General features: G+C 35.3%; 2 protein-coding genes across 2 annotated transcripts; one reads left to right on the forward strand and one right to left on the reverse strand.

Annotated features, from left to right (window-relative positions):
• Nucleotides 1-148: 148 nt before the first annotated feature.
• On the reverse strand, nucleotides 149-22,713 carry LOC114353972 (CKLF-like MARVEL transmembrane domain-containing protein 4). The gene is made up of 4 exons (XM_028306172.1): nucleotides 22,369-22,713; nucleotides 3,217-3,375; nucleotides 2,804-2,917; nucleotides 149-2,340 (listed from the first exon to the last, which is right to left on the reverse strand). The coding sequence occupies exons 1-4, from the start codon at nucleotides 22,522-22,524 to the stop codon at nucleotides 2,251-2,253; spliced, it is 519 nt and encodes a 172-aa protein (XP_028161973.1). The 5' UTR covers nucleotides 22,525-22,713; the 3' UTR covers nucleotides 149-2,250.
• On the forward strand, nucleotides 4,355-6,163 carry LOC114353971 (uncharacterized). Its single transcript, XM_028306171.1, has one exon. It carries the CDS (start codon nucleotides 4,705-4,707, stop codon nucleotides 5,773-5,775), a length of 1,071 nt encoding a protein of 356 aa, XP_028161972.1. The 5' UTR covers nucleotides 4,355-4,704; the 3' UTR covers nucleotides 5,776-6,163.
• Nucleotides 22,714-23,596: the final 883 nt, after the last annotated feature.

Consider the following 23,596-nt stretch of genomic DNA (forward strand, 5'->3'; position numbering starts at 1 on the left):
ATTTCAGTCCGATTAAATAGTTTTAAGGTACACTACGGATTTTAATTAATACGATTTTCATCAATGAATGAGTGTTTCAAGAGGAAATACATTGCACCGAAGTGAAGCCGGGTCTAGTCCCTTGTAAAAAATAAATAAATGTACAAAATACGTTAAAATATATTTATTAACTTTTTACAAATTAGTTAAATAATGATCATTAACTATAGTATAAATCTTCATCATTCCGTAGTCATACAAAGCAAATTACCTGAAACAAATTGCTGTGCTAGACAGCCTAATATTTTTGTACGACAACGGAATCGCAAAACTGTCAACACAACTTAAATATTTCAGTACATAACAAAAATCATTATTTAAATTATACGGTTCTGGGCCCTGCCTCCATTTTAAGGAATAGACTCAATCCAAATTTTCAATTTCAATTGCAGTTACTCAGTCATAATATTGTGGTGTTAAGGTATATCTAGTGGTAGATCTACTCGTATTCCATGATCAAGCACATCATATTGAAGACAAATAAATGCATATAGGCATACAAAAATGGAGGCAGGACTCATTAGTGTTAGAGCTTAAATTAGTCTTCAGACAAAAAAGAGACAGAACAGGTATGCACCATTCCCAGAGATATGCCTGAAAGTGGAAAAGCTATCTAAATTCTTCACCGAATAAAGATGGAATTTTCATTGTCACAACCAAAAATACATTTAGTAATCAACATTTCGTGAAGATGCATAATTGTTTAATTGCAATAACATATGAGCGTTTCTAAAAATAAATAAATGACATTTATAAGTGTTACATAACATGTTTTAAATAGAAGAAGGTCAACTAAAACGGGAACGCACGATTTTAATTGATTTTAATGCGGCTTATTTGGAGCTTTTTTCAAATCTCTTCTCCGTATTTTTGAGCTCTGTAAATCTCAATAATTTGATACTTTATTTATTGAGAAGACAGATAGTACGAATAATATAACTGATATAAGTAACAGATAACAGTTTTTGCAATAAGTCAATGATTGATTTGATTAATCGGTGGACCGATTAATTGTGTGCCACCTTATTAAAAATAACATATTACCTATCTGCAGCTGCAATGTTTATCGGAACGTAGGTTATTTAACGTATATTAACAACTAAATGTAATGTAAGTATTGTACATTTTTGAGATTTCTATACATATATAATGTGAATGATTTGTTCTTACACAATGTTTCTGAGTCGTTGCTTAATCTATGAAACATTTAAAAATTCGTTTTGTTCAAAATAATTTCGTAAGACTAGTCTAAACTTAAAAATAAGATAAGATAGAATTATAAATAATTAGGTAATCATTTAGATTTAGAAACATAATAATAATTGCATGTGAAAACTTGTAACATTAAGTGTATGCGTGAAAATCGTGAGAATGTAGGTAGTAAAATATTTGGTACCTACTTTAGTGTTTGAAATTAATTAAATTATTTGGAAATTGTTGTCATGTGACTTATTGATTTAATATCAGAATTATCATTCTGTATCACATAATTTTAAATCTATTTCTATGTAAGGCACTCAAAAAGGTATCTTAAAGTGAATGTGTTATTTACATAATTTATGTAAAACACTGTAATCTTAAATAATGTAAACATGCTTTGTGTAGGTACCTATTTAACTATAAGTAAACTACTCTATGTCTATGGCCATAGGAGTAACAATATATCGGTACTAACATTTAAATAATTGCATGCTCAAACCTGTATTTTGTAAAAAATGTGCTTTCGAAATTTCAAATAGGTATTTTTTTACAACGCTGCATGCACACAAATATCGAAAGTTTATCAGCTTAGTAAAACATTTTTTTACAAAAATATACTGATATCTATTTCTTTAACCTTTGTGTAGTTTTATACATTATAAATGATGACTACAAGATTTGTGTACACAATTAAAAATTACACTTATTCAGTAAAATGATAAAGTGCGTGCAACGCCCAATTTAACAAGTGCCCAACACGTCATGCTCTACTTGTGTCCATTCAAGTTTTTATTAAGTGTAATAAATTATTAAATTAGGAAAAACAACAATAAATCTTACCAGTGTGTGTAACGTAATATTTTTCAATTATTTCATTTAGAAATCCTAATTCATTAACAATAATCATCTGATAATTGTATAGTAGTAACAATAGTGCTGGTCACTTGATGTAATTAGGGTCCCATCGGTTTACTGAGGTTACGTGTACTGGCCGCCCGGCGCAGACGCTGCTCACGCCGCCACACCCACTGTACTTTTGTGCTCTTTGAACAATATGAAAGCGCTCGCTGCGTACGCGGCCGTGTTGAAGATACCGAACACCTGCACAAACAAGCAAATATTATTTATGCAACTGAAATCGGAGCCGAGCTTGTGAAATACCATTTGAAAACTAAGTTAGCTAACTGGTACTCAATAACACTTTGAAGGGAAATGATTGACGCTGCATTGTCTGAGATAGGATCATAGGATGTACGGACGACAGCACGTCGAGTTAAACACTGTGACATTTCTTGCGTTAGAAATAGGTGCTATTTTGCAATAAAAATGTTTAGTTTGGTGATATCGATTTTAAAAGATTAATGTGTTGCATTGTGCTTCTAATGATAATTTATTGCTAGAAATTAAGACAACAAACAATAAATGTTAATAAGAAACACACTAGTGAGACTCTCTGTAAAAAGATTTAACGTTTGTGTAGGATAGATTTTACATATCTCTTATTTATTTTCAGAAGCAATTTCATCTATTTTCATGTAAATACAGTACATAAAGGAATACTTACAGCAGCAGCGACATTAGCACCGTAAAACGATGAGTAAGTATGAGCAGTCGCAGCGAACAGCACTATGAAAGCTATCAGGTACAGAACAGCTTGGATGGCCGTGCCTATCAGCTCCTGTAATATAAAACAAGAAAGCTTTCAGTGGAAAATAATGCAACGAGAAAGAGTATTTATGATAAGTAAGTGAAGGTTATTAACATCAGGAAACTTCTATCTCTTAGTAGAAATTATGATTCACCGTTGTTAGAGATACTAATCTTAAGTCATATTGATTATAGAACTCTACATTATGTATTTTATCATGAAAATATGGAATGAAGAGCAAATCTCTTTCTAAAACTTAACATTGGCGATAAAAATACTGATACATCTTGTCTGTCATTGTTATAAGAGTGAATCATAGAGATACTCACAGATAAAACCCAGTTGATAGGTATCTTCAAGGCCTCCCTGATGCTCAGAAGGTACACGAAACTCCACATCAGCGTGGTGATAAAGCAGGTGACTGCCACGAACACGAACCACGTCGAGTACCACGGCGACGCCAGCGCCATGCACAGAATACCTAAGATCTGGAAAAATTGAAAGATTCTTTTGTTAATAAAAGCTCATTTATGAAGAAATACGTGGAAGTCAACAGTTTCACTAAGAAAATGGTAAAGCTGGTAGTAAACTCATAACCACACGGCAGAAACCTCGTAGAACCATATTAAATAAAAGGTAAGTATAATTTGTCATTTATAAACTTAAGTTTGTTAGGACGAAAGTTTGATAAATAACCACTCGTTATTTAATAATTACGAGTGTCTGTATGGTTAGTGTTATGCAATGTCTCGCCTCTGCCAAAAATATACACCGCTTTTACCTTTCTCTACATCATTTTTCTTTACTTTTTCGGCGTATATTATAGATACTATCAAGTCAAATGATTAATCTTTTCATATAAACATGGTTGTACATATTATGTTTCTACGAGCAACGTCCACCAACAACAAATAAATCGGTGATAAGTACCTAACGTCATTCAACAGGAAAATAACACGATTAATTTCCTTCATAAGGAAAATGTTTTTCTTTTTTGCTTGATCTGGAATCACATTTAATCTTATAATTTCGCTACATTCTACATTCATGGCTCTTATTAACTAATTCACTTGGAATATTGAATTAAACCTTTAGTTTCTTCGCAGAATAATATCATCTCAGCTGCGTCTGGAGACGAAAAATGATCTGATTCTAGTAAAATGTAAAAAATAGCGGTAACATCCCGGTACCACTAGGGCAACGGTGCGAGGTAAATGTGAGGCATGGCGGGCGCTGCGCCCGCGCAACCGGTTCCACGCGACCCATTGCCGGAACCGCTGGCCTGTCGCAATGCAACATAACAGGTGTTATTTGTAGAAATTTCAACCAATAACCGGACTTCTCTATGAGCATTGCCAATAATTCGTACCGTTCACCTACCCCACATAAATGGCCAATTTTGTAGGAACTTAGCTCATTTCATCAAGCTAGTCTTGGCTTGGCATAATTCAAACACCTACAATACATAACGTAAGTCAAAACCAACCTCTTTCGTCCAACTTGCACTCGAGAGTGGACGTGTTGTCTGCTACTGAGTGTGATTCCAGCGTGAGTGCGCGTGATTTTGGTGTCTACGTAACGTGTTTCTAATTGCGATAAGTGCTATAATCCTGTGAATAGTGCAACCATCAAAAATACTATTTCGCAACATTCACGCGCGGCAACCGGCTGCGGACTTGCGGGGCGCCTTACCTCTCCCCCGCTACGATAAGAGACAGCTGCCATAATTGCCGTCCCGCTCAAGCGCCGCTTGCGCCGTCCGTTGGGGTTTGGATTGTTTACTTGCGTAAGAAGCTCCGATTTTGAACTTAATTACAATGAATCAGTGCGCTGCTTGTCGTTCTACATTGACCGATAGTGATCGCATGGAATGCGGTGCCTGTGCGTCATCATATCACAGCTTATGCGTTGCTATTTCCGCTGAAGACCTAGGTAATTTATCGGCTAAGGCTAAGAGGGACTGGTTATGTCCCGAGTGCCGGACTAGGAGGCCGCGCAGCGATAACTCTAACACTCCGGTTCGTCCATCTACACCTAGCAATATGAATCCCGATGCAAATGTTACAGTGCGCCGCAAGAAACCTCAATCACTCATTGAACCGGCCGGTGACACAAATGTATCACGTTCGGAATTGCGTACTATAATTCAGGAGGAGCTGCGTGCTGTAATGAGAGATTTTACATGCGAACTAAAGAGTGATTGGAACAGACAGTTGAAGGCTATTAGAGGCGAGATCTCCGGACTTACGGAATCGATTCAATTCATGAATGACTCGTTTGAATCATTCAAAACGGATTTGAGCCATTGTATGACTAAAATCAACTCAATTGAGAAGGATAGGGACATGATACGGAGTGAATTAAATTCTATCACCAACCGCCTCAACCAGATTGAACAAATATCTCGTTCTTCGAACTTGGAGATCCAATGTGTTCCGGAGCATAAGTCTGAGAATTTGCTGACAATCGTGACACAACTAGGCAAGGCCGTGTCTTGTCCCATATCGGAGTCAGATGTCCATTATTGCTCGCGTACCGCAAAGAAAAACCCCGAGAGTCCTCGCCCCCGTTCCATCCTGGTTAAGTTAAGCAGCCCTCGCAACCGGGACTCCCTGTTGGCAGCCGTGATGAAATACAATAAAAGTCATCCTCAGGATAGATTAAACACGGGACATGTGGGGCTTAAGTCAGACAAGAGAACACCAATATACGTAGTGGAAAATCTGTCACCTGACAACAAGTTTCTTCATGGTATGGCTCGGAACCGGGCGAAGGAACTCCAATACAAACATGTATGGGTTCGAGGCGGACGCATATATATGCGTAAAACAGATACGTCTGAATATGTCCTGGTTCGTAGCGCGGCGACGCTGGATAGTTTAGCTTAAGTTAGGTACTAATTATAATTATATAGTTTCTTTAAAACTGGAGTACAATATTTCTAATAGTTACATTCGATAAGTTAAATATATATTTTCAAAATGTTAGGGGTCTTCGAACGAAGACAACTGAGTTATATAAAAGTGTAATTGGCTGTGACTATGATATCTTAGTTATGTGCGAGACTTGGCTAAATGGCACAATATTTGACTCAGAAATTTTGGACGATCGATTCGTGGTATACAGGCGGGATCGCGAAACTAGCGGTTTTCATAGGCACAAATCGGGTGGTGGGGTACTCATTGCTGTGACCAAGCGTCTGCATTCCCGCCGGATGCATCGGTTCGAAAGCCAATGCGAGGATCTTTGGATAGAATTAACCATTTCTAAAAATAAAAAAACTNCATGCAGATCAAAGATGTTAGCGACTCACATCTTTTGCAAAAAGATCTTGATAGGTTGTCTCAGTGGTGTAGTTTAAATAAATTGTACCTAAACACGGAGAAATGTAAATATATTCGTTTCACGAGAAGTAGGGAAAGTCCATCGCCGGTATACAGTGTCAACGGGCAAATTTTGCAGGAAGTGGAGTCGATTCGCGACCTGGGGGTCATTATTGTAATGTGGGGACCGGGAGTTGTCAATGAAAGTAGTTTATACTGTACGATGCGAGTATATTGTGTGTCAGTTTACGCAGCAACACCAAATATAAAGCCTTAATTTATGTTAGTGTGAGGGTGGCGCGTACACATACTACACCTCCCCCCTTTTTAAAAGAAAAAAATTGGATTACAATATTTTTTCAAATATTAAATTTAGTTACAACAGTTCAAAACAAAATATCAAAATACATTAAAATCCAAAAAAAAAATCTAATTTCAAATGATCTTAATTTTCATTACAAACCATAATTGTAAAAAGTAATTGAACATAAAAAGTCCAAAAGTTTACAGACCACAATATTTTTTTTTTAAACATTGATATTTTTAGAGAAAAAGAAATACATTAATGAGTTAACTAATTTAGAAAATTCCACATAAACTGATATTTGAATAGGATGATTTTTAGACTATCAAACATAAACAGAAAAACAGATTTTTAATGATGTTACAGTATTAATTAAATATTTAGATGTTGTAAAAAATTTCATTACTTCCTAATTAACAAAACAGTCAATATTTAAATTTAAAGTAAATGTTAGAAATACACAAAGTATGTGAAAATAATTTACATCACTTTTTAAATCCTCATTCAAATTTTACTTTACATAGTTTTACAGTTTACAGTTTTTTCCAAATTTTCTTTAAAAATAATTGTTTCAAATATCAACACAAAAATTACACATCGCAAAGTTTTCTTACTTACGATCTACAAAATATAAAATATTATAAGTACTTAAAGTATTACATATTATAGTAGTTGCAATGATATTATAATTTTATATAATATAATTGAGTAGTTGGGTCAAATTAATTATAATGTTAATAATTGATAATAAAATTATTTACTGTTTAATTTATAAAACACACATACTACAAAATAATATGTCATTTCAGTTTTGTAAAATTTTCAATAACCTTGTTTACCATGATAAAATAATGATAGAGTTTACAGATTAGACACAATTTCATGCATTTCATATTTAATTTCTGACACATTTACCATTTTATTTATTTAAACTATCGTAAACATGATATCAAGTATTCGTAATGTTCATAGTATTATTTTAAACAAATAAAATTGTGTAGTGGGATCCTAATATTGGTAACTTAATATAACATTACTCTTAAACTATCTCAAAATATTATTCTCAAATTATCAATTCTACAAATTAATGTTAAAATTATTATTACATCAGTTCCATGACTTCAAAATTGTATCGAAACAATTAAAACTGAAATATTCATAACTTTGCCATTTACTTTCCATATTTAACAATAATAAATATTTCTCAATCATATAACATTGCCTGTAAGGTTTTGCATACACAAAACACAATCTTAACATTTTTTTTTTCTAAACACATCTCAATAAACATNAAATAAATAAATAAATAAAACCTTTAAAAATATGTAATACAATTTTTATATCATTCGCTGAAAATGTTTTCGCATTTGTTTGAATGGAAGCCTGTTTAGGTAGGTAGGTAGGTACTCAAGTTAAATTACCTGAGTAGATACCTACTAATATTATTTTAATGAATAGACCTCTGCCCTATGGGAGGAAAATTGTCCTGTGCATTACAACAACCTTGAGGTTCGAATCAAGAGTGTTTGTAATTTGTAGAGTTAGTTAACTCAAATTAACTAAGTTTTATGTAATCAAATCACTAAATTCTCATGTATGAATTATTCTTAACATTTACCTGTCATCATCAACTAAGGCTGAGTTTCACCACCTAATTTTGACCGTAACTTTAACGACAACCCGTGTTTTTTGTATGGAGTTTGACAGATTTTTGACGTTTGTCAAAGTAAAAAGATGGTGCAACCCAGCCTAAGTCTAGATTTGAGTGTCTGTCATGTGTTTTCATTCGTGTAAACCATAAGGGTCATTATACCCTAGAATTTACCTGTCACATGAATGACGAATCTACAGATAGCGCTGTTAGACATAAGTCCCACTAATAACGTGAAAAAGAAGATAAGAAATCCATTTATGGATATCAGGCGTAAATGCCCTGTTATTAGAGCAAATATTTTTACTTTAGGTATATTGAGTAAATTAAACCACGGTTCTCACAGGGTATTACAAAAATGTTAAATATACCTTTTATTGTCTCCAATGTTATGAAAACACAAATAGCGAGTTGTTAGCAGAAAAATATTTGTGAACTCATGATATTTGTTGCAAAACAAAGTTGTACATTGAGCGTTCCCATCTGCTCACGGTGCAATCTTGTGACGTAGATCGGGGTCAAAAATGTGTGTCACGTGAGACGCGTGCGCCGTTGCACACAATATGGAGAAAGTGCGTCGCCCACCCGTCGTATGGGTCGCCACCGCGCCGCGGTACGACCATCAATGGGTTCACAGACCATCAACGCTTTTACACGTTGCAGTCTCGCTCCAAATAACTAAACGTGGCCGGATTTCCGATCCGATAGTCCTCGCTATAAAGGTACGGCACCGTCGAGTCGTGGGCATCCCTTCATAAATTACGACGTCAAACAAGGTCAGACGATTGCAGCTTGTCACAGATGCTTGGAAGGGTACTGTCATAGCATCAAAATTATGCATGTTCTTCTGAGGTCTTTGGGTCAGCCTCGATTTTTTAAAATGTAAGGTGCATATCGTGGGCTTTGTTATTCCATTTCAATAAGAATGGCATCATCGTTATGACTCTTCTTCATCGATGACCCTCAAACAACAGATTTTTCATCTCGTATGTTGTCATGAAACGCAGCGTAGGTTAATGCAAAAACATGTATGTTCATGTAAACGTGAAACGCAGCCTAAGTTCATGCACAAACATCACTAAACTAAAAAACCTTAATCCAAGCTGCAGATCAACAAAGAATATGTTACATCTATCATTAGAAACCAATTTTTAAGCGCTGCCGAAGCGTGTGCGCCGTGTGGTCATCACAATGGTGCGTATTTATAACCACACCTAAACTGGTTTCGTAAATATGAATTCTTCCTTTGTATGTGTACAAAATGATTGCGGAAAATGTATGCGATGACGAAAGAAACTAATTTACGATACTCTACAATGGCCATATTTATTACATTCATCATTTAACGCGTCCAGTCAGATAATCAATAGACCTATTTACCTACTTACTTAAATATTATCTTTGTTAAGGTATAATTTTATTTATTAAACAAACGTTGCAAATAGGCAGCAAATCAATTAGGTAGGTATATGCCTTTTAATAATTTATTTCAATCAGCACGAAAGAAAACGTTCGGAAAGCACTGAAAGTAAAAGTCTAGTCTCATGTCACGTACTGCTTTAAATGCAAATTTTACTACTCATGAAGTTCCAGTAGAACAAATGTATAATCTGTCTGTAGGTAAAGTGGCAATGGCGACTCTGTAGGTTAATTAATTCACAACACAGCGATCAATACTTTCTCTTTGTAGAAACCAGTCATTTATATGTTTATCGGCAAACAGTAAAAGTTTTCTATAGTTTTAGGTGCTTATTAAACATTCATTTCAGTTAAAGAAATTTCTGTTTCTTAAGTTAGTCTTCATCGACTTTAGTTATTCCAGTTTGTAGAGACTTATCACATTCGCAAACAAGATATAAGATGTAATAATAATAATGAACTTAGAACTTAGCCTGCGAAGTGTTTTCATGCATTGCATGAGTGAAACAACTCATTATGTTATTTTTTAACATAATAACATACAATTATATCTTACATTAAAATTTAAAATTAAAAATCAAGGTTGTACCGAAAATAGGTATAAAATATACGTAAAGCCCATCTCCGCACTGATATATCTACCTACTGAGAATCAAGAACTTAACTAAGTAACTAACCTATCTCGGCCAATGCAATTGAGTGAAAGAAATTGCAGTAAAGTACAGTAAGGTCCGGATTCTTGAACAAACATCAATCAAGTTGGTCACGCTGTTAATCATGTCAGTTCAAATAACTATCCTTAACCAATATAGGTACTACAGGACTAGATAAAATATGACGATTCAATTACTTAAAAATATTATTCAATTAAATAAAATTCATTTTTGTTCCAGAAATACTAAACATTATGATATCATTCAACTGCAGGAAGTAACTATGACTTATACAGATATACATTTTACATAAAAAAGTTAATATTTTTACAGCCAGATATCTTTACACTCTGTCAATTCAATAAGCACCATGTGAAGTTACATCGTGATAAGAAAAATCGGTCGACCGATTTGACGCACATATAAAATAACTACGATAGCTGCATGTTTATGGTGGCAATGCAAACACATTTAAATATATGCAAAGTTGTCTCAAGAACACTGCCAGGAGCATAATATTGGTCATCCAAATATATTAAACAGCTACGAACACGTCATCTCTATGAAAACGTGACCTTACGCGCCAGTATAACTCTCTGATGTCATCAATCAAGTGGTGTTACGAAGTAAACTGAAGACAATGTTTTAAAGCAGACTTCATTAGAGTTAGACATGTCATCCGTGACGGCATCAAGGACATCGAACTCTATCGAATTAGGTAGTAGGTAAGACAACTGTTATAATAGGTAAGCACACAAACTTAGCGCTTAGTGCAAATACTTAAGAGTGGTTTGTTGAATTTAGTTTCTAGGTAAAATGCCTACTTTATGATCTTAACATTACTGTACATAGACACACTTTATTATTAAACCACCTGTCACTTTGCTCTACCGCTACGGTCACAATAAAACTTATCTATCACGACTATACATGACTATTTGAAATCATTGAGGTTAAATTTACTATCTCTAACATCATGACTTACGAGTTAAGAAAACATAGCTGCCTGGTATGTTCCCAAGTTCACAGACAATAAGGAAACTAATTAACTGCTACACTAAGGGTGGGTTGCATCATCTTACTTTAACTTTGACAAACCTCAAAAATCTGTCAAACTCCCTATAAAAAGCACCGGTTATCGTTATAGTTACCGTTAAAGTTAGGTGGTGCAACCCAGCCTAATAGATTTAAAATTAGTTGATTCAATAAAAACCTAAGGAGGACGTGGTCTAGAGAAGAAGTGAATACTTGTACTTGATAGAAAATGCTAGTAACATTTGCATAATAAGTTAACACAACTATGCAGAACTGTAGGCGATAAAAAATTAATTCGTGGGTAACCAATTTCGTAGGTAGACGGCAAGGACGACATAATCATAGTGCTTACATACCTGCTTAGCCCACACAACCAATTCGAATGTGACCAAGTTATGTCGTTTGCAAGCCTTGTAAGCGTGGGTACTACGACCAAAGTATGCAGCATATTATTTAAGACATCGAACCGGATAATGGAAAGTAAAGGAGCGCTATAAAATACTGACCTACTCGAGCCCAGAAATCTTTGGAAGCCCAAATTGTTACGTATTGCGACAGAAGGAGACATAGACACCTAGGCCTAAGATGCAAGCCACGATAAAGTTTTATCGACCCATTTTGTCGATTTGCACGATAATCCAATACATTTAGTAGGCGCGCACACCGTTGATTTTTAGTTGGCCGATAGTTGTGCCCGATTTTAAATTGTATGAAAAATCGGCCAAATCGAATCGGCGTAGTGTGCGCACTCCCATACATGCCCATACTGATCAACTGCCCGACTAAACTATCGGCCGACGAAAAATCCACGGTGTGCGCCTACTCTTAAAATCATCGTTATGATTTTATCATGGCATGCTTTCTAGCATGGCTGGACGACCGACACTCTACCAAGAAGGCTAATTTTAAAAGCAAAGAACAATAATCTCATAATGTTACACCAGCAAGTTTTGAAAAAGTGACAGTGACTATAGAACCCTATATACAGTGTGAGTCACGTTAAAGTGTACATCTTCTTATAATATAAAAATGAATCGCAAAATGTGTTGGTAAGCGCATAACTCAACAACGCCTGGACCAATTTTACCAATTCTTTTTTTTAAATGTTTGTTGAAGTCCAAGGATGGTTTTTACAGCGAGAAAAGTTTGAATAATTTCCGGGTAAACCCTAAAAAACTCGAAACTTCACCCCTAAGGGTAAAACGGGGTCCACGCGTACGAAGTCGCGGGCGGCCGCTAGTATGAAAATAGATTAAACTAGAGCTATTTTTATCGACAAAAAAGAGATAAAAAAATTTTAGAGATTTTTTTTTAATTTTTTATAGAATTTTTTTTCTTCCAATTACTTATTGTAAAGAAAACGTAATAACTATTAAACTAAGCGGTATATCCTGATAAAATAAAAACAGTAATAATGCTAAATAACAGGCAATCCTAAAAAATACATTAAATACACAAAAAAAGGCCAACAAATAATAAAAAAATATACTCTTTGAAAAAAATCTGCTTAAAAATTCGTGTTTTTTTGGTTATTTGATAAATTTCTCCAAAAAATGCCCCTATAACCGGGGGTTTTTATTACTTTATATTATTTTCTATCGTATTACCTTTGTAAAACCAAAAATCGCATATCTCTATCCCTATCACAACGTTTGCAATGATCGTTTGAACTAAGCCTCTCCGGGCGCGCCATTCAACGCTTCGTTAACAACGAAACTGAAAATGGCCCTAGATTTGTAATTTTGATAAAGACAAGTAAGATTTCAAATAAAAACAAAAGATTTCGAAGTAAAATAAGCATTTTAGTTACAATTAAAATTGTCTCTACCTGTAGCGGAGAATAATGTTGTGGTAGGCCTGTGTTCAAACGATCATAGCAAATGTTGTGATAGGGATAGAAACATGCGATTTTTGGTTTTACAAAGATAATACGATAGAGAATAATACAAAGTAATAAAAACCACCTGTTAGAGGGGCATTTTTTTGAGAAATTTATCAAATAACCAAAAAAAATACGAATTTTTAAGCAGATTTTTTTCAAAAAGTATCATTTTTTTTTATTTGTTGACATTTTCTGGGTATTTTATGTATTTTTTCAGTATCGTCTGTTATTTAGCATTATTACTGTTTTTATTTTATCAGGATATACAGCTTAGTTTAAAAGTTATTACGTTTTTTTTCCAATGAGTAATTGGAAGAAAAAAAATTATATAAAAAATTAAAAAAAAAATCACAAAAATTTTTTGACCTCTTTTTTGTCGATAAAAATAGGTCTAGTTTCATTTATTTTCATATGTACACTTTAACGTGACTCACACTGTATATATTGTACCCGCTGTATACTGTAAATGGGGTTTGATTCTTTGAAACCCAAAGTTTAATAATACTTTTATTAAGATACAACAATAATGAAAAGGTCAACGGTAACAGAATGAGAGGTCACTGGTTTATAGTTGTTTACATGCACAATTAAAATTCGTAAAAACATATTTTACAATAATCATCCAAAGTACGACGTGTCAGAAACACGTTTGTCAAGTAATCAGCGAAGTGACTCATTAAAACAAGTGATAATAAGTATTGTGAAAAACCTAAAACGGATATACCTTTTTCGCTACGGCGTCGATGTTACTTTTAAGAGCTAAATTATGTTATCATCACAAAATATGCCGTTCTTAAAAATAACATATTTCATGGTTTAGGTCATCATCAATATGATTCAAATCGACTCACGACGTTTATATAATACTTTTAAAGGACTTCAAAGTAAAATAACTAGTTAAGAATGGAATGTTAATTTTCATCAAGATCGTGTTCACGCTCGGAATGACGCCATCGCCATTCTAGTCTCTACATTAAGTAGTCTAACTTTATTAGTAGCTGCAGGTAGATAACTTATACTTGACTAGCTGCTGCCCGCGTCGTTTGTCGCAAATTTAGGAATCTGTAGCGATAAGACCGCCTAAATTGTAACAATCCGATTGATTGTATTTTTTGTAATTAAGTAGGTATCCGTTTTTATGTGCTGCCTATCTGTTGTGCGATACAAGGTATCTGTCTCTACATAGGAGTAACCTTACTGACTACATCAAGGCCACATGTCAAATTTTTCAACTGAAGAACTTTATTTACTTTCTTTAACTGAAGAATTAACTTGACATTTTTACATATTTCCCATACTGAAGCTGTCCTGACTCCTGCTGCCCTGAATAATTAAAAATTAATTTCGTGTAAGACGTATTCGTCTCTACATTCAGCTTAAGACTAACTTTATTTTTCAGTTCGAAGGGGCTCGCTTGCCCCCTGGATGTTTAGTCTACGAGTCGTTCCTGTTAACCCAGCATAACAATTCTTAGCACGCACATCTTGCAATCTTTGGATGCAGTTCTCTTTGTATTCAAAACTAAATAAATATTTTCTTTGATTAAAAAATCTATCTACACTATTAAGAGTAGGTACTTTCCTTTCAGGTGGCATTACAAAATTCCACTTTGTACCTACTTATAGTTATTTTCAAGAATAGTAGTAGTAATGTACCTCCTATGTTACAGGTCTCTACTACATGGGTTGTAAACACCTCTGACATAATTTGTCCATTTAATCGATGCCACAATATGTGCCCTTTGAGTTGCAAATCGGCTTTACTTATTGTCACTGGCTAACTCTACCGTGAACACAGCCGTCAACCCCGCCTTATCTTCGCAACAGTTCCTATCGATTTCAAATTATTATTAACCTTGATACAAATGACTTGCTCACATGAGCTGTACACATAACGCGTTATGAAAATTGATCGAAAGTTAGGTATTTCAATTTCAATAGTCTCGTTTTCACTTCCGTAACGCGGTTACTCCATACCCGCTTCAATAATTTGCTCGATAAAGCGAAACCAACCAATGTTTATAAACAATCTTGAATCACAGTCTTCTGATAACGAATTTAAGTTTGTAAAGCTTAAAAGCTGCTGCTTGATTCTCTGGATTCTTGATTTTTATCGACCTAATATAAAATAAGACATTCCTCACAAACACTCTAGCAGTGTGTAACCTACCTAATCGTTTTAAACAAGTATGTATCCACTAGTATCTCTACTCTAGTCTATTAATTTTTCAAACAACTTCAAACTAGTTTTTCGTGACATTACACTTTTTATTATTATCTCAATGAAGAGAAAGCTTTATTTACAAAAACATTTACGAGTATCTACGAGGTAGGCCATGCTTGTGCGTGGCATACCTACTAATTTAGAGAGATAGACCGCCGATTTTTTCCAAAATGTTACTGTTTTAAGACTTTATCCTGAACTGAAGTGAAAATTTATAAATGAGAAAATAATGAAAAATCAACCTTTTACCTATAAAATAAGAGGAAAATCCTAGTAATAACTAATTTTAAATTGGACTCTACTTCTTGATCGTTCGTGACTATGTTATGTACCTACCTAGGAATAGGTAATACATAGCTAAAGTTCAATGCAGTTGTGTGAAACACAGCATGCAAGGCAATGTTAAGTAAATGACTTAGGTCATTAGTGGTGTGTACACACACGCCACGTAATAAAACAATGATGAACACAGTTCGCAAGAAACCGTACGGTGCAGTGAGCACCGACTGCGGTCAGATGCGCTGAGCACACGCACATAACGGGACTTCTAAGCTAGCATTGATAAAATAATACATTCTTTTAAACCACAAAATAAAGGCTTATTAAGGCGATTAGTGTCCTCAATCCGCGCTAAATGGGCATTTTGTAAAGCCTACTCCTCTTTTACTGCTGGACAGAAATAGTTGAAAAAAATATATGTTATACAACAGTTCAAGGACTACATTTGTGACGTTTGAATTTTCGCTACGTCTCTTTGTTTTGGATTAAAAAAATAAATACGGGACATCGATTTTTTACTTAAATTCCCTACTCCTCCAAAACGGCTATGTTAATTTAAAAGATTTTTGCACGAATAGATTGGGAATTCTTTAATCTTTAAATGACACGTTGCGTTTTTCAATCGAACATTACTTTCATTCATAAATTTTACTTTTGATAAATTCCGAACGTTTTGCTGTTGAGGGGGCCTTCGCGGGGTGCGGGCGGCAGTCGGCCGCTGGCCTTCAGACGGGGAGGTTGTGTCACTCGCTACAAACTGACATTAGCGATCAAAATGAATTTTTTCTTTGGCTAAGTTGCACCACCTGACGTGACCTAACTTTGACCGTAGCTTTGGCGATAACCAAAAATAAAATAAAATTTTATCCCGTACAAAATGTTCATGGATTTTGTTATTTTTATTAAATACCTTTACGCCTGAGTTAAATGACACCGACATCAAGGTTCATCAATTTAAGTTTAAAATAATAGGCAGTAATGTATGAAGAAAGAGCTTCTATTCTGTATCTACCTATGCCCGTGTATTTTTGATCGGTGTCAAATCGGAGTTTTTGGTGCGGGGTACGCGGGTGTTGCTCGCGGCGTGAAGGTCAAACGCCCAAGGTCATTGAGGACTCTAATCGCCTTAAAGTCGACCACAGAGATTACTCTGGCAGAGGTAGACAATCAAGCTGTTGAAGTCACTACGGAGAATTGAAGCTCATTAATGGACTGCACTGTTTAATCGACGATCCGATGTGATGTCGCAACGCGACACATCGCTTTGATGTGTGTCGGCTCTAAAGTAAACCTCTGCAATTGTTCATATGGCATTAGGCAATTCAAGAATAGAGCATGTGATTGAAGCTAATGAATGGACCACATTTTCTAGAGTAAATGAATCATAGAGTCAAAGGTCATGTTACCACGACACCCATGTCCTAAATATCATCGCATTCGTCACTTGTAATTTAATTGCCACTGTAATTCGAGGAATATTCCTCTCTTAATCTTTATTAGCTTACCCATTAAGTTCAAATTTAACCGGCGACGCACGTTCAGCAGGGTGGAGCACTACGAATAGCGAATCTGGCTTGTGATAAAAAAAGACGATAATTCACAAACATTACGTCAGTTAATAACCTTGAAAATGTCTTGAAAGATATTGAATGCAAGGTAGGTGCTTTGACCCAAACAAAAACTAACGGCGTCCCTAATGGGCTGCCTTGGAGGTTCGGAATAGAATGTCCAGGTAGCTGTTTTTACCCCACACAATACACGAGCCACGTTCGACTAGGTAAATAAAGAGAACAAGAGATGAGCATCTTCCGAAAATAGCGACTGCCGCCGTGGCGTCAGATAAATATAAACTGTAGTAAATGCGATTAAAAGTGTGACATAACGAAAGATTAAACCCGTTTCATACATCTTAAACTTCATAGCTTATAAAAAAATGTGTTTAAGTAAATTAAACTGAGTTTCTCAAGCTGGCGTGGCCAGTTGCGTGATATTAGCAAACACAATAGGTAGGTATAACAGCAGCTACACAGATCACTATTTATACTCGTACTTACGTTTTATGCTAATCAACTGTGACAGTCCTTGAGCTTATATTGTACTCGCATGCCGCCATTGACTATTTAAGTAATTACTTATTCTTTTTCTTTAGATCAATGTACCTATACATAAAAACGTTTTCAGTAAAAAAGGAGAGTTCTGGCGATATTTGCCAATGAATCGTTACTCAAATAAAAATACTTACTGCTTAGTAGTACTTATTAAATACTCTACCTAGGTACTATACTTACAGTATTTAAATTTTTTATCTCACGACAGTACTGACATCATAATGAAAACACGTAAGAAACAATGACTAATAAATTGAGTTCTCGCAAGATACGCTCTGTTTTGCAACGAGTTTCAAGTACCTACCTAACCACCTATTTTATATGGCATCTCATATGTATTCCCTCGGAAATCTTCTTTAAATTCACAAATGACTTTGCTACCTCGCGTGATATAGCTAATTAACCAATTTACAAGTAATAAGCACCAATAAATAGGTAAATGTTGAGCATGATAGAGTCGACAACTTCCTTAGTGGGAGAGAATAGTATGACAATTTTAGCTTACTCGTATTTTGGAATTTGAATGCTAGAAATAAAATGTGTGCGTTTGAGATGTCTCTACATAAACTAAAATCTGTTGCAAATAAAGATGATTCGCTAATTGAATAGATATATTTTTATTTGGGTGCTTTGTTACAAATGAAAACCATTAGAGAACTAGCTTTTCACACGAAAAATTTGAAATTAATGTCTACTCAAATTTAGGCCTTACGCGTACATTAGTGAAAGTTAAGTAATACATACTTAGTTGTGTATTCTATTCTCATACTCGTAAGTTTGCCAAGAATCGAGCGAGTGAAATGAAAAGAAAACTACAAGCAAGCTTGAGCCGGTCTTGTCTTAAGCCGGTACAAGTACCGGCTTAAGACAGGTAGACGACACCACTCCGACTCCATAGGCAGGCGCAGGCGCTGGCCACTTACGGCTTACGGCGATGCAGAACCACATGTAGACAGAACTACTTTCATTTCGATGCCAGCTTTCACCCGCGTCGCTCTCAAATAAAAGTTACGAATGCAAAATTTTAATAGCTCGTTAATATGGTCGCACTTTGCCGACGCATGTTCGTTGCCCCGTACATACATGGTTAAGCAACCTCGAAAGTTTTTACTTCACCTCTCTAAACACCGCCGCAATGAGGCGACGTAAACTTGCAAACTAGCAAGCTTACGTTCTTTTTGGAATGTTCCTAGAGTTAGATAAAATTTTCTCTATTTTTCATAACTGACAGAGTTTGTAATAGGGTTATTAATTATTATTATGCTCCATACTCCATAGTTGGTAATAACTGCATGTAAAGCATTTAAAAGCATTAGTTTATCGTTATCGTCATTGGCCTGGATTTCCCGGGTTATCTGTGATTTGTGCAGCATATTTTCCTTTTCAAGGCAATGCAAAGGTTTACTAGCTTTTACCGCTAACAGCTTGTAAAATCTCGTTGAAAAGAGCTCCATATTTAACTAAGCTTTTTGTCATGCACAAGTCATACATAAACAATATCTTCATAATAATCTACTTCTACGTAGGTCAAGAAAGGCGCATTTAAAGTTTTCACTCTCCCTGGCAAGAATTGAAAATTCCAGCGTGCGTTTATGTGGTCAAAACAATGAAAGAAATAAAAAATAATTAGAATATTTCCAGGACCACTGTTAATAATGATGAATAATAGTAGCAACTTGGTCATTGACTTAAAAGTTCATGGGTCAACGCTTTCAGTCTCACGCCATGGCTTTTTTTGTAATTAACCGAATATTTAACTGTACCTAAACCAGCTATTGACCTTTACAGCGACGTCTAATTATACGATAAAGTTACTTTTATTCATAGCTGGGCATTAACTCGTTAATCCGTTAATCGTTAATTAACGAAGTTAACATTTCTTTTAACGGATTAACTTTTAAGTTAACTTTAAAAAATGTTAACGGACTCGTTAACTTCCGTTAAATTATTCTAAGTCCGTTAATCGTTAATCCAGTACCTACTATTTACCAAAAAGATACAGCAGGCACGCTGAAAAACGCTAGTAAAACGCGTTCTGACAAGTTCGTTTGGGCTTCCACCCGATCACTAACGATAACGACACTTGTTAGTATGTGTGTGACAACTCTTGCAACTGAATTTAAGACCAGTTTTCTTCAACCGATTGAGCTGAAATTTGGTATACTTATGTAAGTACGATGACAATGCAATGTTATGGTACCATTGAACTGGTCTGATGATGGAGTCTTGAGGTGGCCATAGGAACTCCTAAATGAAACGGCGGCATCGCATCGAATTTGGGATCGTTGTATTTGTCTTTTCGAGCACTTTCGTACTAGATGATGTCCAGGGTCCTAATGATGGAGTCAGGAGGTGGCCATAGGAATTCCTAAACGAAACGGTGGAAACTTATCGAGTTTGGGTTTGCTGGATTTGTCTTTTCGAGCACTTTAGTGCTAAATTGTATTGTAATTGAACCAAGGCTCTGAGATTGAGATACTACTAAAAAGTTTAAAATAAAATTATAATAATTAAAAAACTTTTTTAAAACAAGCTTTTATTCTGAAATGCAGTTGTACTAAAACGAAAAAAATAATTGTACTTATGCGAGGTTCAAATAATTTCGAAAGCTTGTAGCGCAAACATAAAAGAGGAATAAATTCCATGCGCGATACAAGCTTTCGAAATTATTTGAACTTTGCAATTTGCATACAATTATTTTTTTCGTTTTATTATCTTGTGTTAAAGGATTAACGATTAACGTTAACTTGCGTTAAATCTTGCAAAATGTAACGTTTTAACGTTTAACGAAGTTAATTTTTTTATTAACGGTTTAACGATTAACGAAGTTAACTATTTGATTAACGGTGCCCAGCTATGCTTTTATTGTACCTAAGTTCTTTACAAAATCATCATGAGGTTATAATTTCCTACTTTATTTTGAAATACGATTAGGTACATAAAATAATCGGTTTGCAAATACAATGGTTACCAGGCATGTTTGTATGCTTCATTTGTTTAAATAACTGAAAATGCATTCAAGTTAACCAAAGGCTTGCTCTAACGCTTCACCGAGTATTTAAAATGCGTGTTCAACTGTGTAACGAACGTATTGGTACAATTGTGTACTACTCTATTTTAGTCTAATGGTTTTTGCATTGTAAGTTCGATTACCAAACCGTTTTGTTTCCATTATGTAGGTATGTGACAAGGAGTATTATTAAGGTAATGGAAATTTTAACGAACACAAATAATTTGGAAGTAATTAACTGCAAAAGGAGTATCAGTTTTTAAGCTTATTAAGCATACCTAATCCAAATAAACCAATGCAGTTTATTTAGTTAATTTTAGTTAAAAATCAAATCAAATGATTTTGAATTGTCTGCGGTTGCGCTTATGATGACTATGAAGACGTCACTCAGTTTGAAGCGGTAATGGTGGCTAATGAATATGCAAATAGCGTTTAATTTCCCACCTACTAAAGTATATAGTACCTAGGTGGTACCTGTGTACTTCCAATTGTAATATCTTAGCGTTATACAAGGCCTGCGGTCCCAGGTAAACGCTGGATGATATCAGCACACGTAGGCGATCAGAACACGCCTTATTTGAACTTATGACTGTCCCAATATAATTTATAACTGAGATCTCGCTATTTGTGTCATTTTTGCCCATTCATTTAATTTACTAATACTAACTAAGACATCGGACATTAACAGATCTAGGCTAGCTAGCTATTTAAATCCACAACGATAATTAAGGTCTTAAGGAGTAGGTACTCGTAGTATAGAAGGTAGCGCTTTATTACCTATAGATATACCTAGGTAGAAGATACGCCTTTAGTTGCATAAAGTAACAAAATGTTAATCTTTTGTGTACCTATACTAAGGATATACGCTTAATTGATATGAATGGTTCATTGTGCACCAGTTATGGCCTGACAAGCCTATGGATAAGCTTTCCTGTGTGGTTAAAGAAACCAAAGTAAGTAGAAACGTAAGTAGTACGTACGTGACTTTACCAATTTCTGTAACTCACGTCAATTGTTTTCAAGGTTCATCCAAACACAGTAAAGACGTAGCAAGTAAGTAGGTGGCTGCTAAGTAAATAAAATTATGTTTACCTGGAAAAAATAATTAGCTAGGTGCTAAAGTAATAGTTTGTTAATAGATATGACCTCGATTAATTATTATGACATCTCAATTAAGCAAATGCAAGCATATACGTGAATACTAATTGTACTTAATTAATTCGACGATTATTGATTATATCACAAGACTGTACAACTCAACCAGCATTCCAGACGTCGGCAAACAACTACGTAGGTAGGTAATACCTACTTAAGTAATGTTTTTTTTAAAAGGCTCTCTGAATCCGTCTTATAATGACCTATTGAACTTAAAGTTAGTAGATGATACCTCTTCATTTGAAACTAGTGGCTAGAGAGGCCAATTCAAAGTAACGTAACGTAAAAGTAAGAATGTCACAGACGTAGACAACACAAACTATAAAACAGGTTTACCAAGGACTTGCCGACGACTAAAGCAAATTTGAGGGAAAATTGTAAGCTAATGCATTAATAAACTTATCGCACAAAATATACGAGTCTAAAGTAGGTTACTTACCAATTCGACAACTTTGAGTAGGCCTGGAGGAGTTTTGAAGTAGTCGATGTTGAATTTGAGCCATTCAAGCGCATTTCCCTGTTGCTGTTGCTGCTGCTGCGGCGGCGCATTGGGCTTGTTGTGATCCACGGTTACCACTGTTTCGGGTGCCATCATTGTCTAAATTTCAGGTACTGGCAGGTACTGGTAAATTTTATTAGTATGTACGAAATGAGAACACGAACACAGACACTAAACTTCAGCACACAGTGGGCGCGAGACACATTTTCGTCCGGTGGCGGCGAGCGTAGTTCGAAGCGGGCAGCGCGCAACTGCCGACACAAGCTGAGCAGAGGCGTAGCTAACTAGAACGCTGACGGAGGCAACCACGCGTGCTACGACTATGCTCGCGGCCAGCTAGATCAATTGGTGCTTGTGCCAGCCGTAGCGCGAATTAACGTTAGCAAAATAAAATTATCCAGAATAATTATTAAGAAACCCTTGCACAGAAATACGTCTACTTTACCAACCTCACTAAAGGATTCCTTTACCTTTATTAAAAACTTAAAAAGATAAATATTCTATCATGCAAAATAAACTTGAGGCTTCTGAAAAAGAAGGTTTCTATTTCTATATTTTATAGCAAATCAATACCTAAGTTTACGGTGGTATCTCTACCTAACTTAGAGCAGCGCTGAAAATTGTGTTCAGTGCAAATTCGGCTATAAACGCACATAACTTTTAACCTATGACACAGCTGAAATAATGTGGCTTTTGGCATAATTCTGAATCATTCGTCTGTCAACTTATTATAACAAGCCACATACGAGTACATATAGTGGAACGTTCGGCAGGTGTCTCTACCCACTGCACTTTGTATGCGAATGCAAAATGCTCTGATCGAATCAATTGCTATTTTCTCTTGTAAGGCGTTCATGTCTAGCACTTTCAGTACCTAGTAATGTGTAAAGTTCTGCAAGCTGCTTGCTAAGTATTACCTATGTAAATCTTAGTAGGTATGTACAGTCGACAGCAAATCAGACTATAAATATTAGTTGCAGTCGCCCCAATCGCAACTACGTAACTAAGATACAGTGTTTACGTTGACGTGCTGTCGACTGTATCATATGGAAGTACATATTTTTATTTCTATCTTTATAACGAGAACGAGACACATTTTTGCCGTAACTGCTAGCCGTTTGGTGTGGTGGTTCAAAACATACTACTACGCCGAGAGGTCCCGGGATCG

This window comes from Ostrinia furnacalis, unplaced genomic scaffold (genome assembly GCF_004193835.3).
Source record: "Ostrinia furnacalis isolate ACB-3 unplaced genomic scaffold, ASM419383v2 OfSCF1896, whole genome shotgun sequence".
Lineage (NCBI taxonomy): Eukaryota > Metazoa > Arthropoda > Insecta > Lepidoptera > Crambidae > Ostrinia > Ostrinia furnacalis.

Coding starts and splice junctions, on each gene's coding strand:
- LOC114353971 (XM_028306171.1), top strand. CDS start 4,705: ATGAATCAGTGCGCTGCTTGTCGTTCTACATTGACCGATAGTGATCGC.
- LOC114353972 (XM_028306172.1), bottom strand. CDS start 22,524: ATGATGGCACCCGAAACAGTGGTAACCGTGGATCACAACAAGCCCAAT. Junction 2,918..3,216: donor CTATCAACTGGGTTTTATCT/GTGAGTATCTCT, acceptor TTTATATTACAG/GAGCTGATAGGCACGGCCAT. Junction 2,341..2,803: donor GTGCTAATGTCGCTGCTGCT/GTAAGTATTCCT, acceptor TTGTTTGTGCAG/GTGTTCGGTATCTTCAACAC.